The following is a 17,058-nucleotide window of genomic DNA, read 5'->3' on the forward strand; positions in this document are numbered from 1 at the left end:
CTGTTAATGGGTTAGGAGGGATTGTGACACCAAGCCTGTCTGAAAGGCACTTAAAAATTTTTGTCCAGAATGATGTTAATTTGGTACAGGCCCAAAACATGTGACCCAGTGAGGCTGGGACTTGATTGCAGCATTCACAGGTTGAATCTTGCCCTGGAGACATTTTGGACAGTGAGACAGATGTGCTCGATATATAAGTATGAGTTGAATAATTATATGCTTTGTGCATATGGAGCTCGACTGAATTGTATGCATTGCTACCTTCCACTCCTTTTCTGATATGTTGAGTGAGAGATCCTTTTGTCCTCTTGGATCTTTGAAAGAGAGGGACTGTAAAATAATTTTATATATTGCAGAAATGCTGTCTCAGTCCTCGAAACTGAGCAATATTTTTTCCAGCATTGAGGAAGGTGGGAGATGAGGAAAATCGGGCAGGTTCTGTTTAAAAAGTTTCTAATTTGAAGATAGTGAAAGAAATGTGCTGCTGGAAAGTTCAATTTGGAATGTAATTGTTCATAGGATGCAAAGATGTTGCCTATATAAAGATCTCTAAGTAATTTAATCCTAAATGTTTTCCAGATATTAAAAACTGCATATGTTTGCGAGGGTTGAAAAGGTGGTTTTCATGTTGAGGTGCCACAGATAAAAGATTCTCCATCTTAAAAAGCTTCCAACATTCGTTCCATATTCTGAATCAGTGAAGCTCAATTGTGTTATTAGTATATTGGCAATAACTTGCATTTATAGGAGCACAAAGCAGGAAATAGAAAGAAGTACTGCAGGATTCTATTTCTATTGATCTGACTCTAAGCAACAGCGCCAGCATAAATTCACACCCGATCCAACGCTGTTCATTTTCAAATAATATTGCATTAGTGCGATGATGTTTTCTGATTGGTACTATTCAGGTCATAAAATGATTTCTTCAAAATGTCACATATATTGTCCCTTTCTTTTAGGTGTGTAATAGAAACCACAGCACAGAGAGAATTGTGTGCATTGCAACAGGTATACAAATCGTAAAAGTAGGAAGGACGGTTCTTGCGTGTGTGTAAACTGTTAACATTTGAATCTGATGATTGCATACAGCGCTGAACTGACCTCTCTGTACTATTCTTTCCTCTGCATGTCCTGGAGTACAAAAAAAACATCACCATACAGCAACATGTGGGGACTGGCAAGATCGGGGGGGAAAAAACACATGCAACTGCAAGATGTTATACGAATGAAAATGAATAATATGAACAATGCTGCATCTGTGCCACAATGTTTTCCGTAATGTACTATACAGGTCATAAAATGAGTTATTCCAAATGTCACATATACCTATGTCTATTATCCATCCAGATCAGAGACTGTCCTGTTCCATTGCCTCAAAATACCACTCATATCTACAGTTATTCCCAGTTTCAGATAAAAAGTAACACCGTCAGATCCCTGAGTGTTGGGGTATTAGTATGCATCGTGATCGTGACTGAGAGTAATAAAACTGAAAAAAAAAATGGTAACTTTTACAAGTCCGATAAATGTACAGCGGCTGTTACAAATACAAACCAAATGTACTGTATGTGTGTTCTGTATAATATTAACAATAACAGCTGCTCACTACTGAAAACGGCAAATATAGGAGTCAGCCAATCTCACTGCTACGCCACGGAAGCTATTGTATCGTCCTTAAACCTTTTGTGAAAGTTTTTATTTGATCTTTGGACTTCAGTCTTCACATATTCCATAGTTTATGCCTACATTTTGTCACATTTATTACTAAAATATGAAAAACGTTTCTTTTTTTTTAACAATGTGTTTTCACAGATTATTGTAGAAACGGAACACACATGAAATGCATGTGTTCCAAATAACGATCTATCATTTCCACTCTAAAGCTCCAGCACTTCACTCCCACATAATCAGTCAAGGTATGAGCTGGGAGAACTTTGTGCACGTTCAGTGGCGGTGGGGATGGAAAAGCAGGCTGCTTGCTGCTTGTCTTTATTGGCACATTCACAGGACAAAAGCTGACAGAGAGGTGCAAGCGGATTTAAGGTGGACCAGATTTACAAGTTTTCTCGTAGGCTCTGGTAATTTTAGTGTTAAACTCAGTAGAATATAAGGATTTATAGTAGTCTCTAAATGTGTGCATTATATTTTTATGGTCAATGATTTTATCTCCATTTGTGTCGGTGATTGCTGGGACTGCATTGCGAACTTCTTGCTTGTGGATTTGTTGAGCTAAGAGTTTACATTTCTCCTTTGTTGAATCTATTGAAAACTGAGACCAGATTAGATTTCATACTAAAGCACAATTCATAATGTGAACTGATATCATTTCTGAATTGAAAACATATCTCTTCTGTGTGCTAAACTCTATTTTCTCCTTTTGCCTTCTAATAAGCTAACTGTAGTAATTTGCTCTTCAGTCTTGTGTTTAAAGTCAAACTAGAGTTAACTTAATACGGTGTATGGACTTGAGAACTAAACAACTGTCCAACATCTCACTCTTCTCAGCACTTTTACTATAGCATAAACAGTTAAGTATCAAAAAGTGATTCTTTTGCTATATTGAACAGTCTGAAGATCAATGTCCAGCAATGTTTTGTCTCACTGGGTCATTTATCTTGTACTTAAGATCCCTTTATTACTCAATTAAATGAAATGATCCAAAATATGTGGTGCAATACATTGCTGTCTTCCTGTCACAGCATTTCAGGCATATCCTTTGAGAGGTCTTTGTGTCCTCTTAGGTATAGCTAGTCAAGTATCTGTTGGTCAGGCAGCTATATATTGATATGGAAGTCTTGTGTAAACATGGAGAGATGTGAGAAAGGAGAAGGAAAAAAGAACATTATCATGAACAATCAGAATTTCCAAAATCAAGAGAAAGAATTTGAAACTGAACAAAAGTGAAAACAAAGCTGACCCATAAAAGAGAACCGAGAAATCTAAGCTGACACTTTGCTGTAATTAAGTTTCATTATATGGAAACAAAAGAGGTTGTGCAGTGCTAAGTAATAAATTGAATTAGGTGTTATTCATATGCACACCTACCTTTCCAGAATTCTCGGAAGTAGGTGTGGGAGGTAGAGGTTTTCTTGAAACTGAAATAAACAAACACATAAATAAATGAAGTAAAATTCTTGAAAATGACAACACTATTTAAGAGTTTCTTCTTCTGTCTACCTTATACTCCTGTGGTCTGTCAGTGTCAATGCTGGGAGATTTCTATTGACCTGGGTCCTTTCCTCTTTTGATTCAAGTGCACTTTGGATATCAATTGTAGTCTATGCCCAGATATCATCGAACTATTTTCTTTTATGTCTTCCTCTTTCCCTTGTTCCCTCAGCTCTTCTAAGTAGTACTGTCTTTATCAATGTTCACTTTTATCCTACAGACATGTCTAAGCATCGCTAGTTTCTTCACTTTGATCTTGGCCTATGCTGTTACACTTCTTTTCAACACATTTGTAACCTCTTTATTGCTGACCATTTTCCTCCAAGCTATTTAATTGTCCTTATGTAGCATTTCATTTCATTAGCTTAACAATGTTTACTTTCTTCAGAGTCCCAAGACTCACATGCATGTAGCAATGCAGATATCATGCAATCATCTATTATTCTCAGCTTGGTCTTTAAATTGATGTTTTACTACTATGATCAGGCCTACAAAGCCACTTTTGCTAATCCAATTCTCCATTGCATTTCCTTGCTGCAGTTATTATATGACGTTTTTATGCTTCTGAAGTATGTGAATTGGTCTACACATGCATGTTTTTCACCTCTTATGTGCATTTCTGCTGCTTTGTTGTTACCTGTTACCATCACTTATGTCTTAACCCAGTTAATGAACAGCCAAAGCTCATTGCAAGTCTGGTGGATTTCTGTGATCTGTATCTGTAGGTCTTCCTTCTTTTCTGTCAACAGATCTATCTCATCTGCAAATTGCAGAATCTTAATGTTCCTTCCCTGTATCACCACACCTACATATTCTTGCATTATAATTCTTTCCATTGTGTTCTTCAGAATTGTTATAAACTTAGCGTAGATTCTATTACTCTATAAAATTATTTTAAAGCTTTACAAGTTACATTTCCTTTCTATAAAGTTTAAGGTGCATCATAAAAAATTTATATAGGACAGTAATTAATTCTTAGTTTAAACCACACTTTGTTATGTACAAAATAAAGCACAAAGAAAAGAAGAAATAATCTGAAATTAACTTACAAAAGACAAAAGTACGTAAATCCAAAATTTAAAATCCAGAAGTATCCTAAACTGAAACTGTCAAAGAGACCACTAAACTTAAGAAAGGCAGCCAAAGAACACAGTTGCAAACAGCTATTGCAGCACAAATGGATTTGTGCTTTAAAGGGGCAACAATATACAATGTACAACAATGACTGTTTTATAAGACTTCTGAAATAATGGAATCAATGTAAAATTGACAAGAGTGATTTCACATAGGAAGCCTTAAACTTTTGACAAATATAGTTGTTGTGATGTAGGATTTTGCATATAACTTGATAAATGTTTTGTATGTCTTTATTTATAATTTAGGCAAACCAAGTGGTGAGAGGTATTCATGTTTGCCTTCCCCCATCCCCCTTTTTACGACTGTCTCTTTGTAATTTTATGACAGGATTTGGGGGATGTGTCTTAAACCAGTTTGATCCCCCACACAAAGCCAGGTTAGCTTAATATATGGTCTTGGGGGGGTTGAGGTGTTAAATGTACTATTTCTCCGATTGGTCTGAGGTATGGCTGTTTGGAATTGGCTTGTCTCAGAGGCCTTCAAGTACCATGATGTCCTATTGGTTCTAGGAATTGGAGAGAACATCTATAAATGTACTTGCTCAACCACATTCTCTCTCTCTCTGACTGACTGACATATGATGAAGAAGCATCTCTCTAACTGACCCACATATGAAGAAGCATCTCTCTGCTAACCTGTGATGATGAAGACAACACAATGAAGAGCACAGCTCAGCAGCCATATTGAACAGACATGTGGCTGAAAGCTGAGCACCAACGATGCCTTAACTAGAGACATTTTAAGTAACTGCAAGTCTGTGTGCCACCTGAATTACACATCACCATTTTATCAGGTTGTATGGTTGCCAATATTCAAATGTACTTTGCATTTTGTTATTATTTATGAATATTATCAGTAATACATTATTTTATGTGTAACTTAACTCCTGCTTGTCTTTTACTACATCTAATTGCCTGAGGTTATAGATATAGAAGGGAAGGTGGGGATAAGTTATATACAGTGGTAAGTCTGTGAGATTAGGTATTCTAAGGCTACATATTAATAATACAATAGGGACAGTAGAGCAATATATATTACTCTACCAAGATAAAACAATTGGCGTAGTTGGGCAGGATTTTGGGGTAACCAAGTTTTGCACCCTGTTTGCAAATACTGTTTTGATGTATGTGTTTGTTTATGTATGTGAATTTTAGGGCACCCAGTGTACAAATGCGGTGGAAGTAAAACATTGTTTGGTTGCTGAATGGAATATAACCAACAAAGTGTAGAGACTTCATGTGTGTCACAAGGACACCCGCATGTTTGTTAGTACTGGTGGTAGTGAGTCCCTAATTAAAGTGCTAGGGAGTGGTGAAAGATGCATGCGTCATTCATACGGCATTTAAGTGGTTAAAGTGCTAGGGAGTGATGGGACATGCATTCATTATTCATACGGTACTTATTCGTTTAGAATCTTTGTGTATGTATGTGTATGTTTGCTTACAGGGGCAAAAGTAGGCCAACCCATAACGAATTTGGCAAATTGTATTAGAGAAATTGTAGACTTAGAAATGCCTAAGTTCATTTTAAAGTCAGCCATCTTCCAGTGGAGTGGCAGAGGAAGCAGGCTAAAGCTAGGAAACCTGTAGTTCAGGTAGAGAAAGCAGAAGCTGAGCTGAGTGTGCCACAAAATGGAAGGGGGCTGGAAGGATTAAAAGCAAGAAAACAGAGATCAGGTTTAAAGAAGACAGCTGCTGTTATAAGAGGTTTACTAGCTTGTATTATTGGTAATAAGGAAGATCATGATAAGGAAGAAAATAGCAAAGTGAATGAAAGTGAAAATGGAATGTTGAGTGAGAGTTTTGAAAGATGTAACAGTTGGTGTGATAATTGTGAAGTGTTAGCATGTAGAACACCGCTGCTAAAGTAGAAAGCAGTGAAAGAAGTGGAAAAAAGAAATGTAAACCGCCCATGGTGAAAGTTAGGGCATAGTAACCAGATCGGACTGGAACCCTAAAACATGGGTGGGTGACTTACATGAGACAGATGTTGCTCAGATAAAGAGTGGGAATGTGAGTGTGAGGAAAAGGAGAGAGATGAAAGGAAGGAAAACAGCAAGGGTGTTTTCTTCCTTTATTCTCCACTGCACCACAATCTCCAAGTAATTCTGAGGCCTGTCCAGTATTTAAAGAGCATGCTACACCGATAGATATTTCACCACTGTTAGGAAAGGTAACCAGTGCTGCACTGAAATTTGATTTAGGACAAAGAGATCAGATAGAAGGCAGAGGAGCTGGTGAGTGTGAATGGCAATTGTTGACTAGAGGGCATGAACTGGATATTGGCATATTGATACTGAGTAAAGAAAGTGTGGAATTAAAACAAAGAACAATGGAAATGAAAGGAATTCAAGTGCTTGTGTGTGAAAGGTCTGAATGTGCTAGTGCAAGAATGGCTGAGTTGGAAAGAAAGTGCACCAGTTTAGGAGTTGGTTTGAATGAAACAGGACAAGCCAAAGAACAAAGGATGGGGATGGTGCAGCAGGAAGTCAGCTCAGCAGGAAGCCAGGAATGCACAGGGGTGTGAAGGTCCTAACAGCTCTGCTAGGCCCAGCAGTAATTAAAAAGCACACACACTTAGGTTCAGTAATTGAAACCTGACTGACCAGTTGTTCAAAAGACAGCCTATGACTCTCCATGCAATAAAATGGAGAAAAGTGAGCTGGTCTTTAGTAAAGAACACAGGTCAGTTTTAGCAGAAATGCTGGATTTAGAACTTGGGTTCTGGAGAGGCTTCAGTCCACACTTTCAGGTAGCAGTTACCATACAATAAAAAGGACACACAGGCAATGAAAAAAATAGAAGGGTAGCAGGAAGACAGGAAAGGAAAACAGTTATTTCTGTTTCAATTTTCTGGCCTTTGCAATAGTGCTACTTCTATTGTAAGGTTTTTATGGACTTTGGTTTGGTGCAGGTAATAAATAGTGAAGGCAATTAGCAGAGTAAAATCCATGCAGGAGATCGGGTTACCATTGGCACATTGGAGTGGCGTGGCACTAGTGCCAAGCTGTTCCAATGAATGCCTGGAAGCAAAGTTTGAGTTTTGGCACCAGGTCGACAGCCAAGAAAATGAGATGGACAGAAACTGCTTTGTCACCTTCCATTTTGCAGACCTGCCTACATAGCAGAATGAAGAAAAGACAACATAAAGACTAAAGACAAAGACATGAAGAAGAACTGAAGAGACATCAAGAAAAGACACTTACTGGGGTTTAAGTGAGTAACAAGTCCACAAGTCATGCAATAATAGGACTAGTCACAATAGCTATAGTTTAAAAGGAAAGGTTTGTTCATTACTGCAGCAAATTTATATTCCAAGGGGTGGAAACTGAACAAACCAGTTAGGAATGCCAAAATAAGGGGATTATTTTGGGCTCATAAAGTATACATTCTGGGTATTAATTAATTAAGTGGGATAATTAATATAATTAATAATATTAAGGAAAATGTATACTAAGAAATTGGTGAACTTTTCAGGAAAGCAGGTGCAGCTGGTACATTTGCAAGACATATGGGCTCCGATGTTTAGGTATAGTCTAATTGGGAAAATATGGAAGCCCTGCTGAGGTTGTCGGCTGTGGTACAGGCACAGGACCAGTGGGCCAATTCTGAACCGAGGTGTTTAGCACAATGAGTATGCATATGGTGAGCAAACAACTCTAGGGGTGGCGTACAGGGGGAATGATGAGAGTTGCATAGCTTTGATGTCTCATGGTGGTGATGCCAGCCTATACTGGTAAAGGCTGATGGCAGTCAAGAGTTGCACCATGGGTAGGAAAGCACAAGAGGCAACTAAGTCAACCCCAAATGTGTGCAGAGGGCCACAAATGTTGGTTTGTGAACAGTTTATGCAGTGGCACATGGCTTCACTTGGGCAGAAGTGGTTGTACTGGCACCTGTGGCATGTTACCTTTTAAATTTTGATGTTAATTGTACAGCTGCATATGCTTAAACAGATAGTTTGGGACAGGGGTCTAATTAGCAGTTAGACAGAGAACAAGTACAGATTAAAAATTCACACAATAGACTCAATTGTAGTGGGCTAGTTTAGTGGAAGGTGTGGACTTGTCTCATTTTGAACCACCAGATCTGATGACATATGAGACTGCAGAAAGAGTTGACAAGCTGGAGCAGATACAAGTCATCGGAGCGCTTCCAAGTTCTTCAGATTGTCTTTGAAATAAAGAAGATATGTAATGGACAAATGGTCACGGACAACTTTTAACACTGGGAGAGCAAATACTGCAAATCAATGCACAAGTTATGCATCAGACTCTTGAAACAATTTAAAGACATTGTGTATAAAGACATTGTACAAAACATTCATCGGGGTGGAGTGTTGTGATGTAGGATTTTGCATATAACTTGATAAATGTTTTGTATGTCTTTATTTATAATTTAGGCAAACCAAGTGGTGAGAGGTATTCATGTTTGCCTTCCCCCATCCCCCTTTTTACGACTGTCTCTTTGTAATTTTATGACAGGATTTGGGGATGTGTCTTAAACCAGTTTGATCCCCACACAAAGCCAGGTTAGCTTAATATATGGTCTTGGGGTGGTTGAGGTGTTAAATGTACTATTTCTCCCATTGGTCTGAGGTATGGCTGTTTGGAATTGGCTTGTCTCAGAGGCCTTCAAGTACCATGATGTCCTATTGGTTCTAGGAATTGGAGAGAACATCTATAAATGTACTTGCTCAACCACATTCTCTCTCTCTGACTGACTGACATATGATGAAGAAGCATCTCTCTCTGACCCACATATGAAGAAGCATCTCTCTGCTAACCTATGATGATGAAGACAACACAATGAAGAGCACAGCTCAGCAGCCATATTGAACAGACATGTGGCTGAAAGCTGAGCACCAACGATGCCTTAACTAGAGACATTTTTAAGTAACTGCAAGTCTGTGTGCCACCTGAATTACACATCACCATTTTATCAGGTTGTATGGTTGCCAATATTCAAATGTACTTTGCATTTTGTTATTATTTATGAATATTATCAGTAATACATTATTTTATGTGTAACTTAACTCCTGCTTGTCTTTTACTACATCTAATTGCCTGAGGTTATAGATATAGAAGGGAAGGTGGGGATAAGTTATATACAGTGGTAAGTCTGTGAGATTAGGTATTCTAAGGCTACATATTAATAATACAATAGGGGACAGTAGAGCAATATATATTACTCTACCAAGATAAAACAATAGTATAAATATATATATATATATATATATATATATATATATATATATATATATATATATGTATATACACACACATACAGTGGTGTGAAAAACTATTTGCCCCCTTCCTGATTTCTTATTCTTTTGTGCATGTTTGTCACACAAAATGTTTCTGATCATCAAACACATTTAACCATTAGTCAAATATAACACACGTAAACACAAAATGCAGTTTTTTAAATGATGGCTTTTATTATTTAGGGAGAAAAAAATCAAACCTACATGGCCTGTGTGAAAAGTAATTGCCCCTTGTTAAAAATAACCTAACTGTGGTGTATCACACCGAGTTCAATTTCCGTAGCCATCCCCAGGCCTGATTACTGCCACACCTGTTTCAATCAAGAAATCACTTAAATAGGAGCTGCCTGACACAGAGAAGTAGACCAAAAGCACCTCAAAAGCTAGACATCATGCCAAGATCCAAAGAAATTCAGGAACAAATGAGAACAGAAGTAATCGAGATCTATCAGTCTGGTAAAGGTTATAAAGCCATTTCTAAAGCTTTGGGACTCCAGCGAACCACAGTGAGAGCCATTATCCAATGGCAAAAATATGGAACAGTGGTGAACCATCCCAGGAGTGGCCGGCCGACCAAAATTACCCCAAGAGCACAGAGACGACTCATCCGAGAGGTCAGAAAAGACCCCAGGACAGCGTCTAAAGAACTGCAGGCCTCACTTGCCTCAATTAAAGTCAGTGTTCACGACTCCACCATAAGAAAGAGACTGGGCAAAAACGGCCTGCATGGCAGATTTCAAGGCGCAAACCACTGTTAAGCAAAAAGAACATTAGGGATTGTCTCAATTTTGCTAAGAAACATCTTAATGATTGCCAAGACTTTTGGGAAAATACCTTGTGGACTGATGAGACAAAAGTTGAACTTTTTGGAAGGCAAATGTCCTGTTACATCTGGCGTAAAAGGAACACAGCATTTCAGAAAAGAACATAATACCAACAGTAAAATATGGTGGTGGTAGTGTGATGGTCTGGGGTTGTTTTGCTGCCTCAGGACCTGGAAGGCTTGCTGTGATAGATGGAACCATGAATTCTACTGTCTACCAAAAAATCCTGAAGGAGAATGTCCGGCCATCTGTTCGTCAACTCAAGCTGAAGCGATCTTGGGTGCTGCAACAGGACAATGATCCAAAACACACCAGCAAATCCACCTCTGAATGGCTTAACACTAGAATTACCAGAGCCTACGAAAAAACTCGTAATTCCGTCCCACCTTAAACTGCTTCTTAAATCCCTTCACACCTCTCCAGCGCCCTTTGTCTTCTAAATGTGCTGATAAAGAAGCCGGCTATTCCATCCCCCACCAATTTAGAGCGTGCACGAACTTATCTCAGCTCATGCCTTGATTGAGTATCTGGGAGTGAAGTGGAGTTTTAGAGCGGAAATAATAGATCGTTGTTTGGAACACACGCATTTCATGTCTGTTCCGTTTCTACAGTAATCTGTGTCAACACATTGTTAAAACAGAAACTTTTTTATATTCTAGTAGTAGATGACAAAATGTAGGCATAAACTATATAATGTATGAAGCCTGAAGTCCAAATAGCAAAAAAAACATTTTCACAAGAATAACACAATTGCACTTTTATTCAAACATATAACTGCAGAAACAAAAAGCCGCCTTAACATGCGACATTGACACAAGTTTACTGTAACTGACTCCGTGGCTCAATAGACTCAGCCCCCGCTTGGGAATCAAGGTGTGGTTCGATCCTCGCCCCTCCGTTTTGAGTAAACTCCGTTTGAAAGTAAACTGCTCTTATCTTACTGTTTTACAATAAAGCATACATTTGATTTCAGTCTGTAACAGCCGTGCAGTTTATGATCCTTGTAAAGGTTAGCTTTTTTTTTATTCACTTTTCACTCTCTCAGTCGCGTTCAGAATCAATCCATACAACCCCATCTGACACGGCTGTTTTCACTAAACCCCGGTTCTGACACACAAGCGCTGGCGAAGCTGCCTTCTTAAGTATCTCACCGTCACTTGCTTTTCGTTTATTGAGTGTTCCTGCCAGTCCCCGCATGTTGCTGTATGCTTTTTCTTTTGTACTACAGGACATGCAGAGGAAAGAATGGTAAAGACCAGTAACCGGCGCTATATGCAATCATCAGACACTCCCCATCTGCCCGTGTCGTTCAAGCACAGGAACATATATTAGTGTAAAAGTATAACAAAAGTGCACTTTTATTCAAGTGCACTTTTTCAATCGCCTTTTCCTGTAAGAAGCAGTGTACACACTTCTCTCTATCCAGCATACAGCAACATGCGGGGACTGGCAGGAACACTCAATAAAACTGAATAAAAAGAAAATCAAGTGACGGTGAGATACGAAGGCAGCTTCAGCCAGCATCTCTGTGTCAGAACCAGGTGGGGCGTTAGTATGCATCGTGGTACAACGCAGAGCTATAGCGCGTCTGTATTCTGTTTCTTTTGTACTCGAGGGCACGGAGAGGAGAGAATAGTAAAGAGCAGTAAGTTCGGCGCTATATGCAATCATCAGACACTCCCCATCTGCCCGTTGTTTTGTTATACTTTTCAATACTTTTTATACTGCTCAAACTGGCATGCTCAAAAAATACACGTGTAATGCCACGAAAAGTGCACGCAGACACTTCATTTCTCAAACAAAACAAGTGCACTTTTATTCAAAACTACCTGTATAACCGAAGAAAAAAAGCAAGTTACAGTAGGCGATTGATCGACACCTTGCATGGTGCAATGCTAAGAAGTGCAGATTTTCATTCCGTGCTATATGAAATCATCACATTCAAATATTAACAGTTCCACACACCCAAGGACCGTCCTTCCTACATTTTACGACCGTGTACTTGTTGCAGTGTACACACCTCTCTGTGCTTATGGTTTCTATTACACTGAATGAGCACCTGACACTGTACTTTCTTCCCTGGGGGAAGGTCCTGCATCAGAGAATTTCCAGTTCCTGCATAAATTCAGACCCGATCTGGCTGTTCGTTTTCAAATAATATTGCATTAGTGCGATTATATTTTCACATATATTGTCTCTTTCTTTCAGGTGTGTAATAGAAACCACAGCATAGAGAAGTGTGTACACTGCTTCTTACAGGAAAAGGCGATGGAAAAAGTGCACTTGAATAAAAGTGCACTTTTGTTATACTTTTACACTAATATATGTTCCTGTGCTTGAGCGACACGGGCAGATGGGGAGTGTCTGATTGCATATAGCGCCGAAGTTACTGGTCTTTACCATTCTTTCCTCTGCATGTCCTGTAGTACAAAAGAAAAAGCATACAGCAACATGCGGGGACTGGCAGGAACACTCAATAAACGAAAAGCAAGTGACGGTGAGATCTGAAAGAAGGCAGCCGCCAGCGTTTGTGTGTCAGAACCGGGGGTTTAGTGAAAACAGCCGTGTCAGATGGGGTTGTATGGATTGATTCTGAACGACTGAGAGAGTGAAAAGTGAATAAAAAAAAGCTAACCTTTACAAGGATCATAAACTGCACCAGCTGTTACAGACTGAAATCAAATGTATGCTTTTATTGTAAAACAGTAAGATAAGAGCAGTTTACTTCTCAAAACGGAGGCGCAGGATCGAACCCGCTACCCTTGATTCCCAGCGGGGCTGAGTCTATTGAGCCACGGAGTCAGTTACAGTAAACTGGTGTCAATGTCGCATGTTAAGGCGGCTTTTGTTTCTGCAGTTATATGTTTGAATAAAAGTGCAATTGTGTTATTCTTGTGAAAATGTTTCTTTGCTATTTGGACTTCAGGCTTCATACATTATATAGTTTATGCCTACATTTTGTCATCTACTACTAGAATATAAAAAAGTTTCTGTTTTAACAATGTGTTGACACAGATTACTGTAGAAACGGAACAGACATGAAATCGTGTGTTCCAAACAACGATCTATTATTTCGCTCTAAAACTCCACTTCACTCCCAGATACTCAATCAAGGCATGAGCTGAGAGAAGTTCGTGCACGCTTCTAAATTGGTGGGGGGATGGAATAGCCGGCTTCTCTTTATCAGCACATTTAGAAGACAAAGGGCGCTGGCGGAGAGGTGTGAAGGGATTTAAGAAGCAGTTTAAGGTGGGACGGAATTACGAGTTTTTTCGTAGGCTCTGGTAATTCTAGTGTTAAGAAAAACAAAATGAAGACTTTGGAGTGGCCTAGTCAAAGTCCTGACCTGAATCCAATTGAGATGCTATGGCATGACCTTAAACAGGCGGTTCATGCTAGAAAACCCTCAAATAAAGCTGAATTACAACAATTCTGCAAAGATGACTGGGCCAAAATTCCTCCAGAGGCTGTAAAAGACTCATTGCAAGTTATGCATGGCAGCTTGATTGCAGTTATTGCTGCTAAGGTGGCCCAACCAGTTATTAGGTTCAGGGGCAATTACTTTTTCACACAGGGCCATGTAGGTTTGGATTTTTTTCTTCCTAAATAATAAAAAACCATCATTTTAAAAACTGCATTTTGTGTTTACTGGTGTTATATTTGACTAATGGTTAAATGTGTTTGATGATCAGAAACATTTTGTGTGACAAACATGCAAAAGAATAAGAAATCAGGAAGGGGGCAAATAGTTTTTCACACCACTGTGTGTATATACCTTTGTGTGTATATATATATATATATATATATATATATATATATATATATACTGCTCAAAAAATTAAAGGAACACTTTGAAAACATATCAGATCTCAATGAGAAAAAGAATCATCCTGGATATCTATACTAATACAGACTGGGTAATGTGTTACGAGCAAAAGGATGCCTTATCGTTTGATGGAAATGAAAATTATCAACCTACAGAAGGCTGAATTCAATGACACCTCAAAAATCAAAGTGAAAAAATGATGAGGCAGGCTAGTTCATTTTGCCGAAATTTCATTGTAGCAACTCAAAATCGAACTCAGTCATTTTTATGGCCCCCGCGTGCTTGTATGCATACCTGACAACGTCAGAGCATGCTTCTAATGAGACGACGGATGGTGTCCTGGAGGACCTCCTACCAGATCTGGACCAAGGCATCACTGAGTTTCTGGACAGTCTGAGGTGCCACCTTGCAGCGTCGGACCGTAACATAATGTCCCAGAGGTGTTCTATTGGATTTAGGTCAGGCAAGCATGGGGCCAGTGCCTGCAAACTCGCCACATGAGGCCAGGCATTGTTGTGCACCAGGAGGAACCCAAGCATAGGGTCTGACAATGGGTCCAATGATTTCATCCCAATACCTAATGGCAGTCAATGTGCCATTGTCTAGCCTGTAGAGGTCTATACATCCCTCCATGGATATGCCTCTCCAGACCATCACTGACCCACCACCAAACCAGTCATGCTGAATGAGGTTACAGGCAGAATAACATTCTCCACGGCTTCTCCAGACCCCTTTACGTTTGTCACATGTGCTCAGGGTGAACCTGCTCTCATCTGTGAAAAGCACAGGGCATCAGTGGTGGACTTGCCAATTCTGGTATTCTATGGCAAATGCCAATCGATCTCTGCATGGTGCGGGCAGTGAACACAGGGCCCACTAGAGGATGCTGGGCACACAGGCCACTCTCAATAAATCTGTTTCTGTTTGGTCAGAGACATTCACACCAGTGGCTTGCTGGAGGTAATTCTGTAGGGCTCTGGCAGTGCTCCCCCTGTTCCTCCTTGCCCAAAGGAGAAGATATGGGTTCTGCTGTTGGAGTTAAGGACCTTCTACGGCCCTGTCCGGCTCTCCCTAAAGTAACTGTCAGTCTCCTGGATTCTCTTCCATGCCCTTGGAACTGTACTGGGAGACACAGCAAACCTTCTGGCAATGGCACATATTGATGTGTCATCCTGGAGAAGTTGGACTACTTGTGCAACCTCTATAGGGTCCAGGCATCGTCTCATGCTACCAGTAGTGACACTGAGCATAGCCAAATGCAAAACTATTGAAAAAAAGAGTCAGAGAAAGATGAGGAGGGAAAAATGTCAATGGGCTCTGCCTGTTAAACCATTCCTGTTTTGGGGGGTCATCTCATTGTTGCCCCTTTAATGCACCTTTGGTTAATTTCATTAACACCAAAGCAGCTGAAACTGATTAACATCCCTCTGCTACTTAACTGACCAGATCAATATCCCAGAGGTTTCAATGACTTGATGCTATTTTTGAGCAGTAATATATATATATATATATATATATATATATATACTGTATATATATATATATATATATATATATATATATATATATATATATATATATATATATATATATATATATATATACTGCTCACAAAAATTTAAGGAACACTTTAAAGAAACACATTAGATACATCAGATCTCAATATGAAGTTGGATATCTATACAAATAACGACAGGGCAATGTCTTAGGAACAAAAAGGATGCCAAGTCTTTTAATGGAAATAAAAGTTTTCTGCCTACAGAGGGCTCAATTGTGTAGACACCCTAAAATCAGAGTGAAATAAAAGATGTGGCAGGCTAGTCCATTTTTTCAAAACTTAATTTCTGCTACTCAAAATGCTTTTCAGTATCTTGTGTGGCCCCACGAGCTTGTATGCATGCTTGACAACGTCGGGGCATGCTCCTAATGAGACGACGGATGGTGTGTTGTGGCATTTCCTCCCAGATCTGTATGAGGGCATCCCTGAGCTGTTGTACAGTCTGAGGAGCAACCTGGCGGCGCCTAATGGACCAAAACATAATGTCCCACAGATGTTCTATTGGGTTTAAGTCAGGGGATCGTGAAGGCCATTCAATTGTTTCAATTCCTTCATCTTCCAGGTACTGCCTGCATACTCTTGCCACATGAGACCGGCATTGTCGTGCATTAGGAGGAAACCAGGACCTACTGCACCAGCGTAGGGTCTGACAATGGGTTCAAGGATTTCATCTCGATACCTTATGGCAGTCAGAGCACCATTTCCTACGCAGGTAGATGTCTGCGTCCCTCCATGGATATGCCTCTCCAGACCATCACTGACCCACCACCAAACCTGTCATGTTGAACGACGTTGCAGGCAGCATATCGCTCTCCTTGTCTTCTCAGACTCTTTCACGTCTATCACAGCTGCTCAGGGTGAACCTGCTCTCGTCTGTAAAAAGTACAGGGCGCCAGTGGCGGACTTGCCAATTCTGGTGCTCTTGAGCAAATGCCAGTCGAGCTCCACGGTGCTGGGCAGTAAGCACAGGGCCCACTACAGGATGTCGGGCCCTCAGGCCATCTTCATGAAGTCTGTTCCTGATTGTTTGGGTAGAGACATTCACACCAGTGGCCCTCTGGAGGTCATTCTGTAGGGCACGAGCAGTGCTCAGCCTATTCCGCCTTGCACAAAGGAGCAGGTATCGGTCCTGCTGATGGGTTGAGGACCTTCTACAGCCCTGTCCAGCTCTCCGAGAATAACAGCCAGTCTCCTGAAATCTCCTCCATGTTCTGGAGATTGTGCTGGGAGACACATTAAACCTTCTTGCTGCAGCACGTGTGGATGTGCCATCCTGGAGA

The 17,058-nt window shown here is 39.9% G+C and overlaps 1 protein-coding gene across 2 annotated transcripts in view; it reads right to left on the minus strand.

Annotated features, from left to right (window-relative positions):
* Positions 1-17,058, minus strand: part of tec (tec protein tyrosine kinase) — a 281,624-nt gene that overhangs the window by 56,195 nt on the left and 208,371 nt on the right. For both annotated transcript variants that reach the window (XM_039751403.1, XM_039751404.1), the window contains one exon: positions 3,046-3,095. In XM_039751403.1, coding sequence (XP_039607337.1) covers positions 3,046-3,095 — 50 coding nt within the window. The remainder of the gene's footprint in view (positions 1-3,045; positions 3,096-17,058) is intronic.

The sequence above is a fragment of the Polypterus senegalus genome, chromosome 4 (assembly GCF_016835505.1).
Source record: "Polypterus senegalus isolate Bchr_013 chromosome 4, ASM1683550v1, whole genome shotgun sequence".
Classification (NCBI taxonomy): Eukaryota; Metazoa; Chordata; class Cladistia; order Polypteriformes; family Polypteridae; genus Polypterus; species Polypterus senegalus.